This window comes from Oncorhynchus keta, chromosome 29, assembly GCF_023373465.1.
Source record: "Oncorhynchus keta strain PuntledgeMale-10-30-2019 chromosome 29, Oket_V2, whole genome shotgun sequence".
Classification (NCBI taxonomy): Eukaryota; Metazoa; Chordata; class Actinopteri; order Salmoniformes; family Salmonidae; genus Oncorhynchus; species Oncorhynchus keta.
The window spans coordinates 26,209,574-26,225,175 of record NC_068449.1 but is presented as its reverse complement, the minus strand read 5'-3'; the positions used below and the strand labels follow the sequence as shown (position 1 = coordinate 26,225,175).

At 43.7% G+C, this 15,602-nt stretch overlaps 1 protein-coding gene across 1 annotated transcript in view; it reads left to right on the top strand.

The window, feature by feature from the left end:
- LOC118362620 (transmembrane protein KIAA1109 homolog) overlaps positions 1-15,602 on the top strand; it is a 111,243-nt gene that overhangs the window by 69,284 nt on the left and 26,357 nt on the right. Inside the window, 16 exon segments of the mRNA XM_052486338.1 lie at positions 2,704-2,948; positions 3,274-3,379; positions 3,474-3,571; positions 3,681-3,869; positions 3,999-4,167; positions 4,279-4,490; positions 6,066-6,149; positions 6,890-7,088; positions 7,446-7,505; positions 7,706-7,932; positions 11,538-11,668; positions 11,770-11,893; positions 12,066-12,178; positions 12,318-12,408; positions 14,446-14,717; positions 14,880-15,095. Coding sequence (XP_052342298.1) covers positions 2,704-2,948; positions 3,274-3,379; positions 3,474-3,571; positions 3,681-3,869; positions 3,999-4,167; positions 4,279-4,490; positions 6,066-6,149; positions 6,890-7,088; positions 7,446-7,505; positions 7,706-7,932; positions 11,538-11,668; positions 11,770-11,893; positions 12,066-12,178; positions 12,318-12,408; positions 14,446-14,717; positions 14,880-15,095 — 2,536 coding nt within the window.

Genomic DNA, 15,602 nt, shown 5'->3' with positions numbered 1-15,602 from the left:
TACATTCTTATTTACAATGACTGCCTACACCGGCCAAACCCAGACGATGCTGGGCCAATTGTGCGCCGCCCTATGGGACTCCCAATCACAGCCCGTTGTGATACAGCCTGGATTCGAACCAGGGTGTCTAGTGACACCTCTAGCACTGACATGCAGTGCCTTAGACCACTGTGTCACTCGGGAGTCCACTGTTACTTGAACTGATTTTTTGGGGGCTGCAATCTGAGGTGCAGTTAATTGCTGATTTCTGAGGCTGGTAACTCTTTTGAATTTATCCTCTGCTGCAGGGCTAACTCTGGGTCTTCCTTTCCTATGGCGGTCCTCATGAGAGCCAATTTAATCATAGCGCTTCATGCTTTTTCTCTACTGCATTTGAAGAAACTTTCAAAGTTCTTGAAATGTTCTATATTGACTGACCTTCATGTCTTAAAATGATGATGGACTGTCATTTCTCTTTGCTTATTTGAACTGTTCTTGCCATAATATTGACTTGGTCTTTTACCAAATAGGGCTATCTTCTGTATACCACACTTACCTTGTCACAACACAACTGATTGGCTCAAACCCATTAGGAAGGAAAGAAATTCCAAATATTAACTTTTAACAAGGCACACCTGTTAATTGAAATGCATTCCAGGTGAAGCTGGTTGAGAGAATGCCAAGAGTGTGCAAAGCTGTCATCAAGGCAAATGGTAGCTAATTTGAAGAATTTCAAATATAAAATATTTATATATTTGTTTAACATTTTTTTTGGTTAGTACACGATTTCATGTGTTATTTCATAGTTTTTATCTTCACTATTATTCTACAATGTAGAAAATAGTACAAATAAAGAAAATCCCTGGAATGAGTAGGTGTGTCCAAACTTTTGACTGGTACTGTAAGTATTCGTATCCCTCTGCTATGACACTCCAAATGAAGCTCATGTGCATCCAATTTCCTTTGATCATCCATGAGATGTCACTACAATTTGATTACAATTGTTTTGACATTTAGAAAGAGGCACACCTGTCTGTATAAGGGCCCACAGTTGCCAGTGCGTGTCAGAGCAGAAACTATACACTGAAGTCCAAGGAACTGTCCTTGGATCTCCAAGATATAATTGTTATGAGGCATGTACACCACATGTACATGCCTCGTCGAACATCTCATTCCAACATCATGGGCATTAATATGGAGCTGGTCCCTCCTTTGCTGCTATAACAGCCTCCACTCTTCTGGGAAGGCTTTCTACTAGATGTTGTAACATTGCTGCGGGGACTTGTTTCCATTCAGCCATGAGGATCAGTGACATTAGGTACTGATGATGCGCGATTAGGCCTGGCTCACAGTCGGTGTTCCAATTCTTCCCAAATGTATGATGTTGATGGGGTTGAGATCAGGGCTCTGTGCAGGCTAGTCAAGATATCTTCTACACTGATCTTGACAAACCATTTCTGTATGGACCTTGCTTTGTGCGCAGGGCTATTGTCAGGCTGAAACAAGAAATCATCTAGAATGTCTTTGTATGCTGTAACGTTAAGATTTTCCTTCACTGGAACTAAGGGACCGAGCCCGAATCATGAAAAATATCCCCATTATTCCTCCTCCACCCAACTTTACAGTTGGCACTATGCTTTGGGGAAGGTAGTGTTCCCCTGGCATCTGCCAAACCCAGATTGTTGGAAAGGTGGCATCCTATGACGGTGCCACGTTGAAAGTCAGTCACTGTACTACCAATGTTTGTCTTTGGAGATTCCATGGCTGTGTGCTCAATTTTATACACCTGTCAGCCACGACTGTGACTGAAATATAGCCAAATCCACTAATCTGAAGTGGAGTCCACATACTTTTGGCCATGTAGTGTATCTGGGGAATGGTATAAAACCATTTCTAGAGTTTTGCAAGTTTCCAAGAGCACAGTGGTCTCTATCATTGGGAAATGGAAAAAGACTCTGCCAAAGGCTGGCCATCTGACCAAACTGAGCAACCGGGCCAGAAGGACCTTGGTCAGGGAGGTGACTGAGAACCTAATGACCACTCTGACAGAACTACAGAGTTCCTTGGCTGAGATGGGAGAACATGCCAGAAGGGCAACAGTCTCTACAGAACTTCACCAATCTGGGCTTTATTGGAGAGTTTCCAGACGGAAGCCTCCTTTAGAAAAAGGAACATGACAGCATGCCTTGAGTTTGCAAAAAGGCACTTGAATCCCATTGAAAATCTGTGGAAAGACTTGAAGATTGCTGTTCACTGCCGCTCCCCATCTAACTTAACAGAGTTCGAGAAAATCTAAAGGGAAGAATGGGAGAAAATCCCCAAATCCAGATGTGCAAAGCTGATACAGACATACCCAAGCTGTAAACTCTGCCATAGGTTCTTCTACAAAGTATTGATTCAGGGGTATGAATACTTATGTAAATTAGATATTTCTGTATTTCATTTCAATAAATGTGTAAAAATTTATAAAAACATGGGGTATTGTGTGTAGATGGTTGAGAGAATCTATTTAATCCATTTTGAAATTGGGCTGTAACAACAAAATGTGGAATAAGTCAAGGGCTATGAATACTTTTTGAAGGCACAGTAGTTAGCACCCAGCTTTAACCTCCGACTGGGGTAATGGGATATTGTACTTGTATTATGAGGATCGTATTATTTGTGGTCTGACAATGCATCTTAATTTAATTCTGAGTGGATTGATAAACTCATTGTTCTCTGCAGGAGCCCAGACAAGGTTCACGTTTGAGCTGCCCAACCACAAGCTGTGTTTCCAGTCCAAGGTGTCCCCGGTGGACACCATGTCCGCCATGCCACCCTCAGCCAACCTCAACCTCCCGCCAGTCACCATGTCTGGAGAATACATAATGGAGGACCACGAGGGCCACTCTGATTTTACTGACGACTTCCCAATCCCCATGAAGCAGGGCAACTACCTCCAGGGGAATTACCTGCGCTGTGTGGCTGAGGTGAGGCTGCCATATTCAAGTAGAGTAGCTCCGGTATTTCAGACTATACCTTTTATTAATATAAAATATATGTCAACAGTTTTGTTCTATTTTGATTGTTTGTTCATTTGTTTGGATATTATTTGAGCTAGATTTAAATTGGCGTCGCGCGTAATGCTCATGCGAGGTGAAATTTGTATATATTTGTGGATGTGAGTACTCAGTCCGTTCGACCTGACGAAGATACTTGTGAATCGAAACATTGTAGATAAAGTGGTAATTGGCAGCATATTCAGTCCGTGTGCCTTTCTGTTATTCTCATTCATTTCAATCCCCCTTCACGTAGATTGGTTCTTTTGAGCACAACCTCACCACGGACCTCCTGAACCACCTGGTGTTCCTGCAGAAGGTTTTCATGAAGGAAGTCAACGAGGTCATCCAGAAAGTATCAGGTCTGACCCGCTGTATAACACAAGGACATTGAAAGTTGTTGTTGTGTTTCAGTATTTTGCTTAGACACTTTGGGTTAAATGTTTGTCTATGCAGGAGGAGAGCAGCCCATCCCTCTGTGGAATGAGCACGACATCTCAACAGACGCTGACAAGCCCAAGATTTTGCTCTACTCACTCAGTCTGATGTTTAAGGTACCAGTATTTAAAACAAGAAATGTGCTGCAGTTTACATTCTTGTTACTTATTGCTTGAGTACGGGAATGAAACTGATGACTTTTTCCTGAATTCTTGTGGTTTGCAGGGGATCCAGATGACAGCCACCACTCCATCCATGAGAGCGGTGCGCTTCGAGACAGGGCTGATAGAGCTGGAGCTCTCCAACAGGATCCAATGTAAAGCCCAGCCCGGCGGCAGCAGCAGTTACCTCAAACTGTTTGGGAAGTGCCAAGTGGACCTGAACCTCGCCCTGGGCCAAATAGTCAAACATCAGGTAGGCTACAGTGAATTAATATAGGTTGTGTTTGTTTCAATTAGCTGCTGCAATCAGATTCCTCCTTTTGAGGATCAAAAAAGTGTCTGCCCCTGTTTTGTGAGATATAACTATTTATTTATTCCACAGGTGTACGAGGAGGCGGGTTCAGACTTCCACCAGGTGGCCTACTTCCGCACTCGTATTGGCTTACGGAACGCCCTTCAGGAGGAGATCAGTGGCTCCTCAGACAAAGAGGCAGTACTCATCACTCTCAACCGGCCAATCGTCTTTGCTCAGCCTGTGGCCTTTGACAGAGGTCAGGCCTTAATAAGTTTTCAGATTCTCGGAATCTAATTCTCTAAATTGCATAACCTCTCCAAGAAAATTGTTATAGAAAACTTCATCACTGTTTCCCTTCTCGTTGCAGCTGTACTCTTCTGGCTGAACTACAAGGCGGCCTACGATAACTGGAACGAGCAGCGTCTGGCATTGAACAAAGACATCCACATGGCCACCAAGGAGGTGGTGGACAAGCTGCCGGGCATCCAGCAGACCTCAGCCCAGGCCTTCAGCACCCTGTTCCTACAGCTCACCGTCAACGACCTTGGAATCTGTTTGCCCATCACTAACAACTCACTGGTAGGAGGAGAATGATGATCTTAAAAACGTGATCCTTTATTTTGCACTCTAATGTTTTCGGGAGAAAGCCTTTGCAATGTGGCATGTTAAAATGGTATATACTTTTTAAGTACTGTATATTAATGAATGTTGCAAGTTGGGGCTTGTAGAGAAAGAGGGCACACGTCTTGGACACACAATGTTACTAAGAATAGTTACATATTACAAATAATAGTTATTACATTACTGTGTATTTTACTACAACAACCCTGACGGTGTTAAATTTAGTCTTTGACCCTTAGACTCATATTTTGTTTATGTTTTTCTGTATCAGACCTTGTCCTGAAACTGTTTGTGTGTTACATTGTTAAATTGTAAGAAATGTGCTTGTCTGAAAGTGGCACACAGTGTGAGTAATCATCAAATCATGGGTCATCTCGTTCGCAAAAGAGCAGATCCAATGTTTTCTCAAATGTGTTATTCTTTTTTACAACCATTTTTTGTCACAATGTTCATTTGAACCAATTATAAAAACAAAATATAGAAGAATGAATATATACTAGTAGGAATTTGGTCACTTTTAATAACTTTATTATTCGCCCTTATTATTACTTTATTAAAATGTAATTGGTTATATACACGCAGTGTACGGTTTATTACGTACACCTATCTCTGTCGGACCCCACTTGCTCAATTGGTATCAAGGGACCTAACGTGCCAGTAAAACGTTCCCCACACCATTACACCACTGCCACCAGCCTGTACCGTTGACACCAGACAGGATGGGGCGATGGACTCATGCTGCTAATGTCAAATTCTCTGCCATCAACATGATGCTACAAGAACCGGGATTCATCGGACCAGGCAATGTTTTTCCACTCCTCAATTGTCCAGTGTTGGTGATCGCCTGCCCACTGGAGCCCCTTCTTGTTTTTAGCTGATAGGAGTGGAACGCTGTGTGGTCGAATGCTGCGATAGCCATTTTCCTTAGACCTGTCATCACAAGCCCCCATAGGACTGATGCTAACTGGATGTTTTTTGTTTGTCTCACCATTCTCAGCTAACCATAGACACTGTAGTGCGTGAAAAGACGGGCCGTTTCTGAGATAAGGAACTGGCGCGCCTGGCACCGACGATCATACCACGCTCAAAGTCGCTTAGGTCACTCGTTTTGCCCATTCTAATGTTCTTTCAAACAGTAACTGAATGCCTCGATGCCTGTCTGCCTGCTCAGCAAGCCACGACCACGTGACTCACTGTATATAGGAGTAAACCATTTTTGTGAAAGGGGTGGTGTAGCTAATAAAGTGTAGCTAGCTGCATTAGTATGTAGCTGAATAGATACAATTGGGAATGGTGGAGAAAGGTTTTTCAGTGCAGTTTCCTTTGCATTAGCAGCAAATTGCTAAATTTATTCAAGGTAAATGTCTTCATAAATGCTAAAGATTTCATTTGTGAATTGGTGAATGACTGACTAATAGTGGAAAATAGTTAAAGGATTAATCAAAGTTGGAATTTGATGACTACATACACAGTCCCCTGGTTGTTTCTCTTACAAGTTAGTCAAAGTTATAATTGTGTTTCTTATCTCCATAGAAAGGACATATACCAGGTTTCGAAGGCATTCGCTCTGAAGCTGGGGCCAGCAGATCTGTAGGCCCGCAAAAATATGCACGAAAAGTAACTTACAATTTATTCAATCTCTTGTGAACACTTGTGTGATGTTATTCAATGATTTATTACTGTTTTACTTGTTAGAAATGTTTGTGATGCAATCTTGACACAATGCTGACATAACAGGTTATAGGCAACCAGCAATTTTATTGATACAACTGGCATAACTTTAATGAAGCTTGAAATTGTTTGACTGGTTGAATGTCTCACCGTTACGGTCAATTGGCACGGGTACTTTATTGTTATCATGAGTGTTATGGCATGCACAACGTCACAACTGCATTAACTATGCATCAACTAAATGGATTTTTCCATGGAGCCAATGTGTTTTTCAACATTACACACAGGCACATTTCCTATTCCTAAGTAATATACTTTATTTACAGGTTGGCCAATATGCTTATAAACCATTATTAAATACTTTTTAACCATTAGTAAACCATTATTAGGTTTCTAGCAGCAAACCTGTGTATAAATTCATATAATTTCATGAATTATTACAAACACCTCTAATCATAATATGATGCATGGATAACTAACAGGCCTTAAGTGTGTTGAGTTTCATTCTTAACAAACTATTTAATGTTTATAAACAGACCGTCAAATAAAATGTTACCGTAACCCTTCACCTATTCCTAACACATGACTGACTGTTAACCTTAATGTTATCCCTGTGCTAGACTTATCCGGTAACCTAACTTTAACATCTTACTGCCCCGTCCACCCTCAAACCTCGATCCTCACAGGCCAACCACAGCATTGACTTTGACACGGGCTCTGCCCTGGTGCTGACCATCGAGAGCACGCTGATCACCGCCTGCTCCTCTGAGTCGCTGGTTAGCAAGGGCCACTTCAAGAACTTCTGCATCCGCTTCGCCGAGGGCTTTGAGACCTCCTGGGACGACTGGAAGCCTGAGATCCGAGGAGACATGATCATGAACGCCTGTGAGTGATTGGACCGCAAGATGTTGGCTTTTACATACAGAATGGAATTGCAAATGTATGAAGTCAGGAAATGAGACGGCTTGTCTATATTTAGAGCTGGGCCTGGAAAAGCTTTTTTTTCTTTTTTAAAGAGTTTTTAAGTTTAACATCAGAACATGACTTTATATAGAATAAGTACATTCAAAATACAGAGGGAAAGTCTAAAGCTTCACCCATATATTGAGTACCAAAGAGACCGATAGCTTTTGGTATACCACCCTAATTAAGCTCTAGATGTGCCTAACTTCCTACAGTGTGGTCCCCTACACTGTGCCGGTCCTCTTATTGATGTAATATTTGAATGTGTTGATTTTGTAGGTGTTGTTCCAGATGGCACATATGAAGTGTGCTCCAGAACCACAGGCCAGCTGTCAGCAGGTAGGTACTGCATAGATAATGGGCATCAAACCTTGTGTATATTATGAAAGGGGTTAGTTTGACTGTGAACGTTGTCAAGCTTTTATCCAAAACGCATCACAGCTGTTTTCTTCTTCTCTCTGAACAAGATATTTGTATTCTAGTGAGTGATAGATTTAGTGTAGGATAATATTCTCCCTCCCTCCTTGTGCGTTCATCAGAAAGCAGCAGTGCAGGCACCTGGGCGCTGAACGTGCTGTGGAAAATGTGTGGTATCGACGTCCACATGGACCCCAACATTGGCAAGCGTCTCAACGCCCTAGGCAACACACTGACCTCGCTGACGGGAGAGGAGGATGTGGATGACATCGCTGACCTCAACTCAATCAACATGGTCAATTTGTCCGATGAGGATGAGGCCGACACCATGTCGCCGACCATCCATATGGTCAGTGTTTTCAGTCTTTCCCTAACCATGATAACAATACTGAACATTTGTGTATTACTTTGAACATGTGAATTGTACAATTCTGAGTGTGTTTGTATACTGTGAGTTTGTTAATGCCTGTGATTCTGGTGCACTACTACCACAAGACGATTTAAGAGGCTGTTAAAGCACTATGATTGTGTTAGAGATTATAGTAGCTCTGTGTGCGTGTGTAAAATCCCTGACTGTGTGTCAAGAATGTAAAAAAGTACTGAGTGTCAAAACTGCATGTCTGTTCAACCACTGTGACAGCACTAAAAGCTATCCAAGCTGCTTAGTCCATGCACCCAGTTGAACCTTGCCTTGGGCGTATCCATCCCGTTGATTGCAGGGGAGCCCAGAGGGAGAGTGCAGCAGCCCTAGGCTCACGTTCAGGACACGGCTGGTAAACAGCATCCTGGGCCTGAAAAGCCCCAGTGTCCAGAGTGTCTCCGCACCAGGCGACTACCTAAACGACTATGCCCTTCCCCCATCCAGAGGGAACATGGCCAGGGCTCCCAGACCCCTATCCTGGGGATGTGTATGTACTGTAGCCCATCCTCAACTGCCCCACTCTCTATTGTCCTACCTTCTGGGCCCGTTAATCACGCTAAGGGTAACATTAAGGCTCTATGGTCCAGATTTCAAGCTGCAGAATGGATTTCAATTGCTAAGTGACTCAATGAATTGTGATAATATCAGAGGGCTCGTAGCAATTGTGTATTTGGAGAACAAACTAATTATGTCATTTCAATTCCATTTTGTGTTGATTAGAGATCTCCTACCCTGCTTGCTACTACACATGGAGCCACTGACTAGTGCCACTTTGATTGGCTGACAATAACAACAAACCCCATGTAGACTACAGTATGTGTTTTTATTGAATTAAGAATGTCAAATGTCATGGTATATCCTTGTGTGTAGCAATGTCACTTATATACTTTTATTTCATTTTAATAACGCCTTTTCATTGTTAAAATAGGACTATGATTTATTATTATGTTTATGAATACTCTGGCAAGTATTCAAAAACTAGCGTCCGTTCAGATATTCGAATAACCATGCTCATCCCCTATGGCAAAAATAATATGGTCACTTAGCAATTGACTCTTTGGGGTTTAGGCTCTTCTAGTTCTCTTTTCACCTGGTTACACATGTTGTGTTAACTCCCTCATCTGAGAATTGGGTTACCAATCGGTCCCAAAGGTCTCTAGTATTATGGGGATGGTGACTTTCATTTCACATTTTTCTGCTGTTTATGTATGTGTATAACATGATAATTGGTGTGAGTATAAGATGTGACTAAGGTGGTGAATCTTTCTCCCTCCTTCCTCCTGATTCTGCCGCTTCGACCCTACTCTCCTCCCTTTCCACATCCAATGACTCACACTGTCCCCTTTCCTCCCGGCCGGCTCGGCCCTCCCCTCCTGCTCCGTGGCTAAGTGACTCATTACGAGCTTACAGAACAGGGCAGCAGACAGCTAAGTTTAAATGGAGGACCTATCGTCCTGTCACTCGCTCCTTTCTACCTTCTCTTCCTCTGTATCCGCTGCTAAAGCTTTCTACCACTCAAAATGTCAAGCTTCTGCCTCTAACCCTGGTCAACTCTTTTCTACCTTCTCCTCCACCCCCACCCCCTTCCTCTCTGCGAACGAATTTGTCAACCACTTTGAAAAGAAGATTGACGACATCACTCAGCCTATTAAGTCCACTGGTCTCACTCACACAGAACTACCCTGCATCTTGATCTCTTTCTCCCCTCTCTTTCCAGATGAAATCCTGCGACTAGTGAGGTCTGGCTGCCCGAAAATCTGCCCGCTCGACCCCATCCCCTCCACCCTTCTCCAGACCATCTCTGGGAACTTCTCCCATTTCTCACTTCCCTCAACAACTCATCCCTGTCCACTGGCTGCGTCCCCTCTAACTTAAAAATGGCCCAAGTCGCTCCCCTCCTCAAGAAACCAACACACGACTCATCTGACGTCAAAAACTATTGACCTGTATCCCTTCTTTTCTCTCCAAAACACTTGAGAGTGCTTTCTCGTTATCTCTCTCTCAGAACAATCTTCTTGACACTAACCAGTCAGGCTTCAAGACGGGTCACTCAACCGAGACTGCTCTTCTCTATGTCATGGAGGCTCTCCGCACTGCCAAAGCTGACTCTCTCTCTTCTGTTTTCATCCTCCTAGATCTATCCGCTGCCTTTGACACCATGAACCATCAGATCCCCCTCTCCACCCTCAGGGCTGGGCGTCTCAGGCTCTGCACACTCTTGGATTGCATCCTACCTGGCAGGCCGCTCTTACCAGGTGACATGAAGAGGATCTGTGTCTACACCACGCACTCTCACTACTGGTGTCCCCCAGGGCTTGGTTCTTGGCCCTCTTCTTTCTATACACCAAGTCACTCGGCTCCGTCATATCCTCACATGGTCTCTCCTATCATTGCTATGCTGAAGACACTCAACTACTTTTCTCCTTCCCCTCCTTCTGACACCCAAGTGGTGACACGCATCGCTGCGTGCCTGGCAGATATCTCAACTTGGATGTCTGCCCATCACCTCAACCTCGACAAGACGGTGATGCTCTTCCTCCCGGGGAAGGCCTGCCCGCTCAAAGACTTCTCCATCACGGTTGACAACTCTACAGTGTCGCCCTCCCAGAGTGCAAATAACCTTGGCATGACCCTGGACAACACCCTGTCGTTCTCTGCAAACATCAAAGCAGTGTCTCGCTCCTACAGGTTCATGCAGATTCTACAACATCTGTAGAGTATGACCCTACCTCACACAGGAAGCGACTCAGGTCCGAATCCAGGCACGTCTCCTCTCCTGTCTGGGCTACTGCAACTCACTGTTGGCTGGGCTCCCCTCTTGTGCCTTCAAAACCCTGCAACTCATCCAGAATGCTGCAGCCCGCCTGGTTTTCAACCTTCCCCAAGTGCTCTCATGTCAATCCGCTCCTCCGCACACTCCACTGGCTTCCAGTCGAAGCTCGCATCCACTACAAGACCATAGCGCTTACCTAAGGAACAGCAAGTGGGAACTGCCCCTCCCTACCTTCAATATGCTCAAACCCTACACCCCAACCTGAGCACTCCGCTCTGCCACCTCAGGTCTCTTGGCCCACACTATGGGAGGGCAGCTCTCGCTCAGCCCAGTCTTCTCTGTCCTGTCCTTCTCTGTCCAAATTGTGGAACCAGCTTCACCCTAAAGCTAGGACGGCAGAGCAAACAGTATATTAAATAATCCTCCTCGTCACTTTGACCCCCCCACCCTCCTCCCTGACTCTACTGATGGCTACCTTACTGAGGAAAATTTTACTTTCTATACCTAGTTATCTTAAGATGAATGCACTAACTGTAAGTCACTCTGAATACGTGATTAAAATGTTATATGTGGCTGTGTAACTTTGGTGTAATAATTAATTATTGGTTGAATACCTTAGTTTTGTGGTGTGAATAACCCAGGTTGGAGGTGTAATCTAATTTAGGTTATTTAATTGCGGTGATTGTTATAAAAAATATATAAACATTATGTGGTGTAATATGTGAATTACAGGTTGTAATTTGTCCTTTATACTCCACAGGAGACCATAGACCTCAGGCGGCAGGCGGCAGTGGGCAACCAGATCTTAGATCCAAGAAGAGGGAAGTTAAACAAAAGAATAGTGGACATCAGAGAGCTGAACGAGCAGGCCAAAGTCATTGATGACCTCAAGTAAGAGTTCTTGTCAAACACCAAACCCAAGGATCAATCCTTGAAGTCAGATCACTCATCTCCATTTCATGTAATGTATACTGTATGTTCTCCTTTCACAGGAAATTGGGAGCGAGTGAGGGCACAATTAACCAGGAGATCCAGCGCTACCAGCAGCTGGAGTCTGTGGCCGTCAACGACATCAGGAGAGATGTCCGCAAGAAACTACGCCGCTCCAGCATGAGGGTGAGACCACTACGCACTTACTTACCCCCCTTTTGCTGGGCTTAATACTTCTGGACCGTGGGAGTCTCCATTTGTAAATCCTGCAACTTACAACTCCATACATCTCAATTTAAATGGAAAGAACTCCAGCACTGATAAACCCTGATCACTTGTTTGTATGCTTCTCCATCAGGCTGCATCTCTAAAGGACAAGTGGGGTCTGGGATACAAACCTAGCTATAACCGTTCCAAGAGCATCTCTACAGCAGCAGGGAGGCCTCCACTTAAAAGGATGGAACGCCAAAGGTACTGTAAGATCATTCCTTGTCTGCAGTTGAAACCTAGCAGGCTATGGGTCAATTCTGTATCAATTCAGTAAAGTCAGGATTGGGAATTGAATTGAAATTCCAATGGGTTGGATTATTTTTCCTAATTTCTTGCTCAGTTCCAGAATAGGAGACGTAGATGACTTGCCGGACATCAGAGTAGATGCATCCTCCCCTGGACCAAGAGTTACCTTCAACATCCAGGACACGGTAATGTATAGAATGACGACAATGGTAGTTAATAACAATAGGGTTCTCCAAAATGACAGTTGCACAGCGTTTTATTGAGTTAGGGCATCATTTCATCCTCCATATCGTTTGTTTGTTTGTTTAACACTATGACAGGCCTCTTGACCTGAGGCTGTGTGTGTCTAAACATTGTGGAAACGCTCTGATATGTCAGCGGAAGTTAAGTGTTAGCTTTTCAGCTTGCTTGTAGCTTGAAGAAGAGTTAAAGGAATAATCCACTCAAAAACAATCTAGTATTTTTTTCATTAGTCCACTGTTGATACAGTCCCAAAATGTTTTGCATGTGAGCAGTCAGGTTTTCAAGATGATGGACTTTCAAAAAGCAAATTGTGACTTGCCACATTGATGATGACGCAAAACACAAATTACAATAGTTTTGGAGGGGATTATTCCTTTAAGTGTGCCTTTTGAGTGCAAAGTCCCCTCTTGAACATGTTGCCATGCTTTCATTTTTTGGATGGATTCCATTGTTCTCTTTCTGTTCAACTGAAGATTAATAATCAGGACTCTACAAACCGACCAGTCAGTCCAGGAGAGGTCTTCAAGGTATTTGTAAAACAACCAAAAACAATCCCAAACAAATGAAAATCAAAAAAGAACCTTCTTCTTCCGCTTCTTCGTCTTCCACTTCTTCCTCTTCTTCTAGTAAAATGTCAACGACTGATTTGTTTGAAAACATGGAAATTCAAAACAGGATGATGAGAAGAAGGCTAGTAGTATCAATCAATGCTTGATTTTCATGTATGTTGGACAAGTCAAGTGCACTCGAGCTAATATTTTTTTATGCACTTACAATACAACTCAAATGGCAATATGGTTAGTAGGGAGTAATATGCTCTTAATACCAACCATTGCATCTGATTATGTGTTTCAAAGAAAACTGTAATTATTCGCCGCATGGCTACGTCATCGGCGATATTGCGGCTCTGTAGATATGGTTAGACTTGTGTATTTGTGTATTTATTTACCTAGGCAAGTCAGTTAAGGACAAATTCTTATTTCCAATGTCGGCCTAGGAACAGTGGGTTAACTGCCTGTTCAGGGGCAGAACGATTTGTACTTGCAACCGTCCGGTTAGTAGTCCAACTCTCTAACCACTAGGCTACCCTGCCGGTAGTAGTATGCCTGCATAGTAGGTACTAAATGTAGATACTAAATGTTTAAGATTATATTTCAATGTGCCATTGATTCACACACACACGCATCCTGTTATTAAATTCCATGTCGCTCCAAATCAACTTCTTTCAATCACAGATCTCCTTTTCTAACTGCAGCAGCTATTCCAACCCTAGTAGCTATGATTCACGACTTTTAGGATGTATAGAGCCTCTGAGCCTTAAACTCTAAACCCTTAGCCTGGCCAACCTCAGAATAATTGTGCCTCAAACCCGTGACTAGAGGAAACATTGAGGTTTCCTCCTTTTTACTTTTTGAAAATGTATACTTTATGCAAACTCAGGACAGTGGTTGTTTATGGCTATACTGTCCTTTGTGAGGGGTTGCAATGTTTTTTGTTTTGGGAGTTGATCCGCTTCATCCACTGTCCTAAGAGAAGATGTTGTCCTGCAGCTTCTTTCTGCCCAGGTGTCTTCATCCTAACATCCTTCACTTCATCCTCTTCATCTCTGACTCCATGTCTCTTTCCTCTGTCTTCTCCCAGAGCACTGCATGAAAAAACGTCAAGCACATAGCAGTCTGTATTACAGGACATTGTATCCTCTAGTTATGTACATTACATCTAGCAATAGCCATGATATTGGCCATGTTTAAAAAACAAAATTGAAGATGCCAAGCTGGAGTAGATTATGACTGTAACGCACATTGTGTATTGTCAATTATAACAAATCTTTACAAATGTATTACTACACAAACATACAGATACTTTGAGAAGGATGTTATCTGCTACAGAGTTTAGAGCACTTTCAAAATGTTGACCTTTCTAATTAAAAGAGTCTAACTGTCCCCCTCTCAACCCCTCCCATATGTTCTCTGCTGAAGTTTCCAGAGGAGACAGAAATGGACCTGTTATCCATCACCATTGATGAGCCACTCCATCATCATCTTCATCACCTTCATCATTTCCCATCTGTTAGCGAAGGACCCCACTCAGTGTTCAGTGCCCCTGCAACCCCCGCCGTCTTCTCACCTGGCATTCCCTTCCAGCACGACGACATGCGGCGCGACGAGCTCTCCTCCTCTTCCTCAGAGGACTCCGACAAGGAGGAAGAGTTTGACCGCGAGAGGTCATCCAGCTACTTCAGGAGGACTGTGTGAGTTATCCCCCTCCCCTTTCCACCTCTCTCTCGTCTTTGTTTGGCCGGTTCCCAGACCCATATTAAACCTACTACTAGACTAAAAAGCATGCAATCTCATTTTAAAAAAAACTTTTTCCTGCCTACTAAACACGACCCCCGTTTGTTCTGCTGTCACAGCCAACCACCACACAGAAAACCATCAGGCTTCGCCGCTGTCAGCCAGATGTTCAGTGAGCGCTGGCCCAGCACACCCACCAACCGCAGCCTCATGAGCTCAGTCACTGAGAGGAACATTGACTTTGAGCTGGACGTGCGTGTGGAGATTGACAGTGGCAAGTGTGTCCTGCACCCCACCACCCAGCAGCCCGAGCACGAGGATGTCTCCTTCAGAAGGTACGGCACCTGAACCCTAGGGATCTTCTAACTATTTAATGACGTATGCCTTATTATAACCTAGACCACTCATAAAGTATTATACCTGCAGGCTTTAAGTTAACCCCCTTGAGTCGATGTCCGTGCCCGCCACAGAAATCTAATTAGCATAATAAAAAATCTCTATCAAAATCCATCTGTTTAAGGTAGAGATATGCATGGGCTGCGTCTCAATCCACCACACCTGCGGTGGAAGGTCTCTCATGGTTTGTCAGACCATGAGACATCCTGAAAATCAGTCTTCTCACAAAAACGTCTGTAGCGTCTGAACTGTTTGGCCTAAAAAACGAATATGACCAATTTATGGAAAGATGAGACTCACGAACAGGATGATATTCTCTGGTATCCTCTATGATGCCCACCAGCCTCACAAGCTCGTCCGTTATCCTCTATGATGCCCTCCCCCCCACACACACACACACCTTTTGCCTTCAGAACAGCCTCAATCCATCAGGACTTGGACTCTAC